This window comes from Podarcis melisellensis, assembly GCF_964234715.1.
Source record: "Podarcis melisellensis genome assembly, chromosome: 6".
In the NCBI taxonomy this organism is placed as follows: domain Eukaryota; kingdom Metazoa; phylum Chordata; class Lepidosauria; order Squamata; family Lacertidae; genus Podarcis; species Podarcis melisellensis.
The window spans coordinates 42,541,448-42,553,554 of record NC_138538.1 but is presented as its reverse complement, the minus strand read 5'-3'; the positions used below and the strand labels follow the sequence as shown (position 1 = coordinate 42,553,554).

The 12,107-nt window shown below is 42.1% G+C and overlaps 1 protein-coding gene across 1 annotated transcript; it reads right to left on the bottom strand.

The window, feature by feature from the left end:
• Positions 1-766: 766 nt before the first annotated feature.
• Positions 767-10,862, bottom strand: CIMAP3 (ciliary microtubule associated protein 3). The gene is made up of 7 exons (XM_081916550.1): positions 10,723-10,862; positions 8,286-8,456; positions 6,796-6,938; positions 6,375-6,473; positions 4,955-5,091; positions 3,668-3,785; positions 767-2,930 (listed from the first exon to the last, which is right to left on the bottom strand). The coding sequence occupies exons 1-7, from the start codon at positions 10,754-10,756 to the stop codon at positions 2,859-2,861; spliced, it is 774 nt and encodes a 257-aa protein (XP_081772676.1). The 5' UTR covers positions 10,757-10,862; the 3' UTR covers positions 767-2,858.
• Between the last annotated feature and the right edge of the window lie 1,245 nt (positions 10,863-12,107).

The following is a 12,107-nucleotide window of genomic DNA, read 5'->3' as shown; positions in this document are numbered from 1 at the left end:
GCCCATCATGGATATGTTGAAGGCTGCATTCCTACTGAATAAACACTGAATAAACACCGTAAAACAAGTACTACCAAGTTACTTCATAACAGGTGTGGATATGATTGCAACAGGCTTAATTTAAGTAAACCTTGCTTGCCTCTATAGATGCCTATTAATAAATTGTAGAAAAAATATTAGAATAGTAGGAACACATAATCCAGCCCTTATCATGGGGGGAATATTCATTATTTGTATCTTATGCCTCCCAGGTCTGATGTCAGTGGTATTTGCATATATAAAGTTGGCATAAAGCTTCTTACAAAATCTACCTGAGCAGTTTAAGCAACTTGCAAACACCTAGGAGCTGCTGAAGGACAAACTGTGCTGCTGCTAACAAACCTCTTTCATCAGAGTACTAGACATAGTGGCTTTCTTTAGCAACAGGTGAATTGTATTCCAGAAAATGGGAACTGACAGATTTGAACTCTAGTCTGCGGGTTATTGCTTCCAGATAAAACTGTGTATAGCCAAGGCAACAATAGGCCATACTCTGATGGCTTGCAGTAAACTTTGGTGCGACCAACATGAAGTCATGAAAACCTGAAGGGGAAAGATTTGTCTAGGAATATTCTATACTCTCTGGCAAGGAGTAAAAAGAGCCTATGATGCTAGAAAGAATGGAGTTACACATTCCGTATCAGATTAACTGCCAATGAAATTCATACTACTTGAGCAATATGCTAATCCCTTGAAAATGAAAAACATACACACTGACCACACAGAATAATTTTCTGAATTTTATTATGCAGTAAAACAAATACATTTGGCTATTAATGACACATTACTAATTATAATAAAAAGCAAGGGACTGGATGGGTGGTAGAACATCAAGCACTATATGGCCTTATTTCACTTTGAATTTTTCTCTGTCAACTGTAAATATTTCTTCTTTGCTGTAAGGCATATGGTTTTACAGACTGTCTAATCTGAACCCTCTAGCTTGCAAGATGTATAAGGGAAGTCGTACTTAGGAACTGTAGGAAATGATATATCAGCATGTGGCTCCACTGGAATCACAAGGCTCCCACGTGAAACAGTTAAGTGTAAACAATGTTTAGAGAAATCGGGAGTTCCCAAAGGAAACTGCAAGTTCCATAAATAGGGAGGGTTATATAGATATATTGGGTTATATCCAACACTGCCATTCTGCACATGCAACAGAGTTTTGTTTGTGCAATAGCATTTTCTCTCTCAGAGCACCCCCTGAACCTGCTGGGGGGGGGGTGAGTAAAGGAGAGGAAGAGGAAGTCCCACTGTGCAAGTGGGCCACTGCTTGTGCAGTGTTTGATATAACCCACTTTATCGTGATGCCATAGATAAGACAAGAACAGCAACAAATAGCAGGTTGTGGGCTAGCTATATACTATCTACCAGTGCTGAGTGAGAAAGCTGCAGTAGTCTATCAACATGTTTCTTATCAAGTATGTATTTCCTCCCATGTTGTAGAACAGATCAAGGAACAGATTGTATGGATGAGCCTACAGTTGTTCACAATGAAATATTCATATACCATGAGTACAAGTTTATAACATATTGCAAACACATGTTCCTAAGTAAAGTACCTGTGCCTCAGTTCAGACATAACAGGAAACCATGGTTTTTCACTTTGAGAACAAGTTAAAGAGTCTTAAGCTCACATGCTCCTTCCCATCCCTCCTCTTTCATGCAAGTCAAGGAGAAGATCAAAAGCTTCCACAATTGAATTAAAAGATCAATAGTTCCTCATGATGCCAGAATTTTTGAAACTCTGGTTTGTTTAAACTCTGAATAGTGAAAACTAGCAAAATTAGAACTGTGGTTTCTGATCTCATTTTATTAATCCAAGTTTGGACATCTCAAGAAACTGGTTAGTTAAAAATATAAAGGTCTCCTCTCCATAGGCATGAAAGTAGAGAAGGACGGAGAGATTGCACAAACCTGAGGTTCATCTAGGGAAACCATGGTTTGCTGCTTGGTATGAACCAAGCCTCTCTTTCCCCCAGCAGAGGGTCTCTTTGTGTAGGCGGTGCACTTTTCAGTGGTAAAGCAGCAAGAGTGAACAGCATTAAGAATCACCTCTCCCCTGTTGCCTACTTCAAATTTCAGCCTCCGTAACTGCATTATGCAAAAGAAGAGAACATTGCATAAAAGAAAATGCAGAAATAGAAAGCAGGCACTGTTGTGCTTAGACATACATACCAGGCCACCTATCATCATATCATACACAATAACAGCAGATAAATGAGCCACATGCTTCCAGGGCCTCTTGTGGTGCAAATAGCATAAGGAGGGTCAAGAAGTAAAAGGTACAGGAGATTCTGGATCTGGGAATTTCACCAGGATGTCCTGCTGCAGGCAGTAGCGACTCATATTTGACATGGCTTTTGTGGGCACTGTGACCTCGTAACTCAAAATATTGGCAAGATTTTCCAAAGTTGGTCTACAAATTAAAGTGAGTCAGTGACTATCTGTGCTTACAAATTCTCCAAGCCTAACTGACTGCAAACTGGGAGGACTGGCACATGCAGCAAGGAAGGAAAACTGAAGGGCTGAAATAGCTGTTGTCAACAGGCAAGAATCAAGACACCTACATTTTAAGATACTTTTTGGCTTCACAGTTATGAGTGCTTCACATAAAATCAACAGTTTTGAACTAGGCAATAAAACTAGGAAGGTAAGAGGCATAAGAAGACAGCTGTTTATGAAGCAATCTGGTAACTGAATCAGAGTAACAAACAACTAACAAAGTCTAAATTTCCCTTAACAAAACAAACAAACAAACAAAGGCAAATTGGTAGTTCAAGTACACAGAAGAGGAACGACTCCAATCAGAGTAATTAATCACTGTAGTATATGCTCAGGTAGGCCACTAGGTTCCGGTGCTTCCTAAACTCTTTGTCCGAAAGCAGCTAAAACAAATACAAATATAAAATATATTCAGTGTTGTTTAAAAACCCAATAAGCACAATAAAGAAGCAAATGTTTTAGTGCAGATTTCTATCTATAGCTCCATGTCCAGAAAACAAACCGTATGAGACAAAGGAATTCCACAGAAAGAAATGTATGTTATTGTCTTCTGAAAGATCTCTAAGTATATTCCTTCCCGGGTCCTTCCCAAGCAGTCTGAGACTCTGACACCTTGTCTCTGCTCTGCCCTCTTTATACCTCAGAGGGTTCTAGGAGACCAGGGGGGCGGAAGCTGGTCACAACAGGAGAGAGACCCCATTGGCTTCTTCAGCAGATTGCCTCATCTCTGCCTCTTGGCCCCCAGACTCTCCAGCCTCCACTTCTGCCTCTGATTCTGGACTGCTGCCTGCCACAGCCTCTTCCTGCTCACTAAACCCTGTTACTTCATCAGCTTCTGGCACCTACTCCTCCCAGTCTGCTCCCTCTTCTCCCTCTGACCACTCATTGTTGTCCCACCACCAATCCCCTGGTTCTGAGCCTTCACCCTTTAGGGGTTCTGTTGGGGGTTCCCCAGCTGGTGCCTCCCACCACTCTTCTGTACCCAGCCAGTTCATGACAGATACAGCCCTGAAAAAAAATGGCTCTCCCTTGCTGAAATCAAGCCTGTTTGAGATTCTAACATTCTTAATCCCCAAATTGTCACAATGATCATTTAGAAAACTGTATCTGAATTTCATACCTCACTTCTCAGCGTTCTTTTCGCTGGCATTGGTATTAAAGACCAGTCTGGAGCCCCAAACTTCCCTGGCCAGGTGACATGCCTGTGTGGCATGCCATATGGGTCATATGTTCCAGGTCTAGAGAGAAAAGTCCTTGCATCATTTCTTCAATGAACTAATATGCACCATTATGCTGTGCACTTTACACATTCCACATTAATACACTGAGATAATGTCTTCATATATTGTGCTTTATTCCGTCATGTTTATGCTAGACTGGTAAATTTAAGAGTTATTTTTTTAAAGAAGACTGTAGCTACATCTCAACAGTGATTTGGGTAAATTGCAAAAAGCATCTAAGAATAGGCAAGAGATTAGGGATCCCTGTAATTTTTTATTTCAGGGTTGTTGTTTTTTTTTTACAAAAATGAACTTTGGCTCTCAGTGCCCAAAGTAGGAAATAATGTCTCATGAAAATAATGTAAAATAGAGTCTGTATTAGTTGCAGCTTTTGTTCCAGGGCAGTCCAACTTTCCATACCAAGTGGGCTGCAAGAGTACTTTTACACAAAACCTATGGGCCACACACTGAATTAAATTTCTATATTGTAAATTAAAGTGTTCACAATATATTTAATATTATTTAATATACACAATTGATATATTTAATAAAATATATATAATTAAATACAAGATTTAAAGATTTAACATATTTAGTTACTAAACAAATTCAGTTCACAAACAAGTATATGCACTTTTGTTTAACAACGCATGATGCAAAAAAAATATTTTTAAGGCTTTAAGATGGCCTTTCTTGACTGTTGCCAAGGACTGCATGCAGCTTGTGGGCTGTGGGCTGTGGGCTGGACCACCCTGTTTTGGTTAGTAAACAAGTATAGTCCCATGTAGAGTGTATTACAGTCATCTAATATAGAGGGCATCAAAGCATGATTATAGCCAGGTTATTCTGGTCCAGGACTAGATGGTGAATCAGCTAGAGCTGGAAGTAGCCACTCTTTGCCTCTGAAGCCACCTGGGCCTCAAGTGACAATGCTGGACCAAGGAGTACCCAAAGCTCTGATCTTGCTGTTTCAGAAGGATTGCAACCCTATCTAGAACAGTCACCTCATCAATTTCAGGGCATGGAATCACCCACCAAAAGCACCTCCATCTTGTCAGGATTCTGCATTACATTATCAGTTTGGGTGACTATAATTCTTGGCCCCGCTTGAGCTTTCGTTAAGACCTTGCTGCTCTCATCATAAGGGGAAGCTTTGTAATGAAATGAAATGAAATGAAAAATGGTACCCAGGATAAAAGTCTTTGTCCAGAAGCTTCTCAGAAAATCGTGGCATATTGCTGCAAAAAGAGACATGTGTCGGCTGGTGTCTGTGGTGGTCTCTGATCCATATAGACTGGTATGCAGTAGGATCAGGCGTCACATGCTATAAATGGAGCATATAAAATTAAGTTACAAGACAAATCCTCTATTAAAATATTGTTATAGAACTGGCGAGGGGGTTGCCCCACTAAACACTAGAAACGAATAAATACTAGGATTTTGATTAACTGGGATATTAAGGTTCAGAACTGTGCCAGACAGGGAATTCTGGGAATTCCTGGTCTGGCTTATGCAAATTCTCCTGGCTGGCTATGGGGAAGAAGAGCAGACCTGTTAGCATTATAAAAAAGGTGCTGATAGGCCATAGGAGGATCCTTTGGGCTGGGGAGCCAGATGTCAAAGGTGGCCGGGGTAACTATGTGTTTGAGGGGGCAGGAAAAGTGAGTTTGGAAGCAGGGATTCCAGGGAAGAAGACAGAGGAAGTAGGGCAGAGATCCATCTTGGAGAGGGAGGTGAAAGGGTCTCCTGCACTGTTGTGGACCATGCTGTAATTCACACACTACAGATTCATTTTGACTTGACAATCCAGGAAGAAGGTGGAGTTACATACTCATTAAATTCCACTCAGTTCATTGAGGTTTACAGCATAATCCTAACCAGGTCTATTCAGAGTAAGTCCTACTGAACTCAATGGGTCTTACTCAATAATGTGTGTCAAAGACTGCAGCCCTAATTTCCTTTCCTGGGCAAAGCAAAGTTCAGCAAGTATTGTAATTTAATGGCAATACTAAATTTCTTACGTTGAAGCTGCCTTATCTTGGGTCAGTGAACTGGTCAGTGCACTGGTCCATAGTACTGTCTACTCTAACTGGCAATGGTTATCCAAGGTCTGAGCTAGAGTTCTTTTGCTCTCAGCCCTCATTCTGCATGCAAAGCATGTGTTCTGCCACCTTGAACCCTGCATGATGGAGAACAGAGAATGCCTCTTCTAAGAGGATGCTTGCTGCAATATCCCTATTTATCACTTAAAGCAAAGAATTACTGCTTTTTTCTTTAGAAACTGCTTTTTTCATCATATTTAATTAATTGCTCAATCAGCTACAACTCATACTATTTATCAATTAAGATTCCATTAGTGGCACAATACCTGTAACAAATAAAGATTGCAGTTTAAGAACTGGCAAAAGCAGAGCCTTGTAGCACCTAAAGAGCATGGCTCAGGACATTTTTAAAAACCTGCTGACATCTAATTCCATAAACAGCTTACTTCAGGACAGACATGCTGAGGCCAGATTGAAGTCAATGGAATTATTCCAGGACTATTGTAGAGGAAGTATAATAGACTATATAAAACACAGTACAGTAACGACTGAAAGCGGTTTTTACCTTGCTGAGTAGTCCAAAACGTGGGGTTGTTCTTGCTCCCATGGTGTAACCTTTAGTACTCTCTGGTCTGCGAGCCAATTGGTATAGAAGGTTGTCCTTCTATTAATTATTATTTAGGAAAGAAAAGCACTTTGGTTATTACAATGCTACACATTTTATATACTTTACTATTTGTTATATTCATACATCACCCTTCTTCCAAGGAGCAGTGTACATAGTTCCTGAAACATTTCATCCTTAAAATCCTGTGAGATAGGGGCATGGGCACCAACTTTAACAAAATATTGGGGGACAGTGCAAAGGGCAGCCCATTTTTAGAAGCAGTTCCACCAAGAGTATAGGTACCAAATTTCCTTTCTTTACTTCAAAGTGAAGATACATAAAGAGAAAATACAGCTAAATCAAAGGCAGTATAGTTTACCTCTGCATAGTTATAAGCTCCAGGTCCACGATCAGGATCACCTTTAATTGGCACATTCTCATTGCCTAACCGATCTGGAGGGTAGAAAACGGGGAATATTCTTCTCTCCTGACATGATCCAAATGAATTTCGTTGCTGTGCAGCTGCAAAAACCAGGAATAGTTATGAGTGTCATTTAGAAAGAATACCATCCGACTTGCAGCATGTACTGCTACTACCGACAAATGATGGGATACAAAAATAAATAAAGGCATTGCGTGTTTTTCTGCCAATTGTACTGTCATCAGCAGTGACTTGTGAGGGGGAGCAGAAGCCTCAGTGTCCTGCTAGCAGCGATGCTGCCATCATTAGGGAGGGGATGTGGCAGCAAGATTGGTGAAGCCCCAGGGTAGTGGTGGTGACCTGCAGATGCGCACTTCCCCTGAAATGCCCCTTGTACTGAATTCAGCCTGGGAGCCAACTGCGGTCAAAGCATATTGGAATAATGGTGGACATCTAACTTCAAATGAACAATGAAATTCCATTATCATACACAGTGGTGGAACTGTTTGAACAACTAGTAATCAATAAGAATTAAAATGGGATGTTTTATACGCAGGGATGGAAATAAACAGAAATGACAAGTGAACAGAAATGACTTCTTCAGCTCCAGGACTGATAATTATTTTGTGTGTGATCTCTCTTCATTGTTAAATGATAAAACATACAAGCAAGAACCACTCTGACCTTGGGGTCCTACTGAATTCCACTGGACTCACTCCCAGTAAAGTGTGTGAAAGAGGTGGACAGCTCAGCTGGTTAGAGTACAGTGCTGATAATGCCAAGGTTGCAGGTTTGATTCCTGTATGGGACAACTGCATATTCATGCAATGCAGGGGGCTGGACTAGATGATCCTCAGGGTCCCTTTCAACTCTACGATTCTATGATTGCTACCCTACATTGCGTAGAGTTAAACATGAAAAATTTGCTGTGGCTCCACTCATGACAAAGACTGTTCTGCATGGTCTGCTAGCATGCCCCAGAATCCTTTGCAGCATGCAGCTGATTCCTGGGCAGACAACTGCAAGTTTTACAGTCTCACCAGAGGATTAAAAAAAACTAATGGTTTACTGCTGTCCGTGGCGTGTACTTCTCATTTGGGGACTCTAAATGGCCATATGCTTAAGTTGTGTACACACTCGAAAGCACGTTCTGTAGAATTCAAATAATTCTGTGTAACCCCACACAGAGTTACATTTCCCAACAACGCTAATCACACTACAGTGCCCGGAATTCTTTGAGGGAAATTATGTGCTTTCAATGTATGTGGTGAAAGAAAGGGGTGGGCTCAACTGTCCCAGGGAAAGATCCCGTTTCAGCTCATCAAAAGCTCCTTTTTCAGCAGATGCCCATTCCCCGGACGGGGGAGAAGGGAGACGCGAGCTCGCCTGGCGCACCTGGGCGAGCTGCTCGCCTCACACTCGTTCTGGCCAATCCGTGCCCGCCTCACCTGAGAGCTCCCACGTCAGCTGGCGTTGTCCCATGACCAAGCTGAGGGCGCTCCTCTTGTGTGCCGAGTCTCCCTGTTGCCATGGAAATACACCGAGGTGGAATCTATTCGCGACGCCCGGAAGACCTGAGCGGTAGTACGTCATTTCGTCCGAGCTATGGACAAAAGCCGCTGCAGGGAGAGAGGACCAGGAAAAGCACACACGTGTGTTTACCCGCCGGGCGCTGGGGAGGTTCAATCACGTGTTCCAAATATATATATATTTCTAAGTGTAACTAGTGCTTATTTTATTGTAGTTCTTCTCCCATTTGCGTGCGTTTTTAATTCCTAAATTGGCCCATTTGGCTCAAGTCTTCTTCTTCTGACTTGAGAGCAGAGCGAGAAAGAGAGTATACACACGTGCTGTTTTTAACAATGGTGGTGATGAGGGAGGATGTATCTTATAGGTAGGAGGCTCCAATCTCGGACCTGCATTCAGTTACAGGGCTTACCCCGGAGCATGGGAAGTAGTGCTGAAAAGTAGAAGGAGCTTGGACTACGACTCCTATCACCCCTGAACATTGGTTAAGCTGTGTGGGAATGATGAGAGTTGTAGTCCTACAATAGCGAGTTACCCAAGGTTGTAGAGAGGTGCAGCCAGAACGAACCTGTTCTCCTTGGTCAAAACAAATCGGTGATGGAGGGGGCAGTACCACCTTATGCATCACAGAGGAAAGGTATCATAAACAAGTTAAGCTGCTTGTTGAACTAGAGCTTAATCAAGTCAGGTTTCTCTCTCTTCTAATTTCTGAATGATTTATGGATTGGCTCAAGTGCTTGCATTAGTCAAACTGCTTTAATTTAATTTAATTTAATCAATAAAAATACCTCTTCTCCCAGGCCTTTGACTAATTAAACAATCTATGGCCTTTAATGATTCATCCTGTGTATGCACAGGATGGGTATTCTTTTTGTTTGCTTCTATGGTATGTATTTTTGTGTTTTGATATTGTAAACCAACCTTCGATCTTCAGGTGAAGGGCGCTGTAGAAATTTAAGAAATAAATAAATACATTTAAGCTGGGATACCACTTCAAGAGCACAGATTGGTGCTAAGTGCTATGCAGCTGGAGAACACTTCCTTCCATTGCTATGATGCTGTAGGGAAAGAAGTCAGTACAGTGGTACCTCAGGTTACATATGCTTCAGGTTACATACGCTTCAGGTTACAGACTCCGCTAACCCAGAAATAGTGCTTCAGGTTAAGAACTTTGCTTCAGGATGAGAACAGAAATTGTGCTCTGGCGGCGTGGTGGCAGCAGGAGGCCCCATTAGCTAAAATGGTGCTTCAGGTTAAGAACAATTTCAGGTTAAGAACAGACCTCCGGAATGAATTAAGTACTTAACCCGAGGTACCACTGTAATGCTACTTTAATTATATTAAAAATGGTGAGAGGGACTTATTTATTTGCTTACCATCATTAGTGTGCCTGGTATTTTGTAGAGTGCAAAAGGGAAGGAAGTGGAGGCAGGGCTAAAGAGGGTAGGAATATGTACTTAGGCTTGGTTGTTGTAGGGCATGGGGACTAAAGTCTTTTCAGACCAATGCCATGATCAGTACCGTGTGGCATGTGCACCTTTTTTAGTCACTCTTGATCATTAAGAGCTATTCATTTTAAAGACTTAATGGGTTCTGCTGCCTCACACACCTTTTGCTATTGCTTTATTCCCTTGCCTGCTCCTCCTTTTTGATGGTGCTAATGCACCATAGTGACTTCTACAGCCCTGTTGCTTGATGACTGAAAATTATGGAGTCAGGTGTTTTTAAAAATTACAACCCCAAAGTCCTGTCAAAAGTCACTATGGGGTTGGGGTGCTCATCTCATTTGTCCACAGACAGCTTTCCAGGACGGACCTTTATAAGTACAGTGGTACCTTGGGTTAAGAACTTAATTTGTTCTGGAGGTCCGTTCTTAACCTGAAGCACCACTTTAGCTAATTGAGCCTCCAGCTACCGCCGCATGATTTCTGTTCTCATCCTGAAGCAAAGTTCTTAACCTGAGGTACTATTTCTGGGTTAGTGGAGTCTGTAACCTGAAGCGTCTGTAACCTGAAGCATCTGTAACCCGAGGTACCACTGTTGCCTAGCCTGCCATTATGTTGCTTGCCACAAAACTGCCAGCTGACTATCCCTTGTTCTACTGTTCCTAGTCATTTGCCAATCCCTGACTCATCTTTGCACCACTCTCTTGCAGATCCTTTGTTCGGGACTGCTTTACTTTTATGTACAGCACCTAGGACACTGTTGACACTTGATGAATGTCACCTTGAGATAGGTGGGCCTGAGCTTGAACTCTGAAATATTAAGTGGTATGAACTCACACAGATGATAAATTCTAAATAGATTATACTAACTAACAGCATGTACCCGGCAAAACCACCACAAAAACTGGCTTACCTGGCCATATATTTGAACCTGACTTCAGTGGCATGGTAGAGCATAAAACTAACAGGGACAGATAAGAGTAGCTGATCTCCTTCCTCCTCTCAAATAACAGAACTGTGGTTCTTTTCAGGGACAGCCAAGCCTGACATCATACATACTATAGAACTATAACCCTTGGATCGCTTTGGTCTAATTATGACATAACAGTCTACATCAGGGGTCAGCAACCTTTTTCAGCTGTGGGCCGGTCCACCGTCCCTCAGACCATGTGGTGGGCTGGACTATATTTTTTGGGGGGAAATGAACAAATTCCTATGCCCCACAAATAACCCAGAGATGCATTTTAAATAAAAGCACACATTCTACTCATGTAAAAACATGCTGATTCCCGGACCATCCGCGGGCCGGATTGAGAAGGCGATTGGGCTGCATCTGGGCCACGGGCCTTAGGTTGCCTACCCCTGGTCTGCATCATTTTTATAAAACAGTGGAGGGGTAGTGTCATCGGGGCACAACTTCTCTATGGAAGAAGCTGTTTCTTTTATGGTCATGAGACATATTTGGCATGATGTGGAGTCTCTGTTTTCTAGAGCATTGATCTTCAGTTGTGGGTTGGACCCAATATTGCATCCCAGTGTGTTTTAATGTGGGACATATCGGCAGTGCTACCACCAGACAAATATATGGCATTAAATAAATGATTCTGCAAATGCATGTCTGGGTTACAGGTGAGCCTGAAAAAGTAGAAGACTACAGTTCTAGAGTATGAGTTACAGCACAGTATTCCTCACTTGAGTTTGAGGGGCCTTACCAGTTGAATCACTCTTATACTCAGCTGAGCAGGGGATTGATGCCAAAACATTTCCTCCATTGCTGCACCCCTTTTGGGGAATGACCACAGTTTCCAGTTTCTATCATTCCTGGAGAACCAGGTTTCCCCTTCGATTGCCCTGTGCCATCCAAGATGACTCAACTTTCAGACCTCTGCTCTTGGGTCATGATGGTAAGTGTATAGGATGATGAGCATATACTGTATACAAGCAGAATTGCTGCAGAATGTTTTTCCACAGCTTAATTCTGTGCTGGCCATGATGTTGCCACTATTCACAAAGGCACCAACTGGGCAAATGACAGGCTATGCTTTGGATGCTGCAGAAGCAATGTATTAATTTAAGTGTCCTTTTCATTAAACACAAAATTAACAGTTTGTTAATAATGAATTGTAAAGAAATAACTGGGACGCGGGTGGCACTGTGGGTTAAACCACAGAGCATAGGACTTGTTGATCAGAAGGTTGGCGGTTCAAATCCCCATAACGGGGTGAGCCCCCGTTGCTAGGTCCCTGCTCCTGCCAACCTAGCAGTTTGAAAGCATGTCAAAGTGCAAGTAGATAAATA

Excerpts from the sequence above, each read along its gene's own strand:
- CIMAP3 (XM_081916550.1), bottom strand. The coding sequence starts at position 10,756 with ATGCCACTGAAGTCAGGTTCAAATATATGGCCAG. Across the intron at positions 8,457-10,722 it reads AGGTTCAAATATATGGCCAG|CGGCTTTTGTCCATAGCTCG; the intron begins GTAAGCCAGTTT and ends CTCTCCCTGCAG. Across the intron at positions 2,931-3,667 it reads AAAGAACGCTGAGAAGTGAG|CTGCTTTCGGACAAAGAGTT; the intron begins GTATGAAATTCA and ends TATTTGTTTTAG.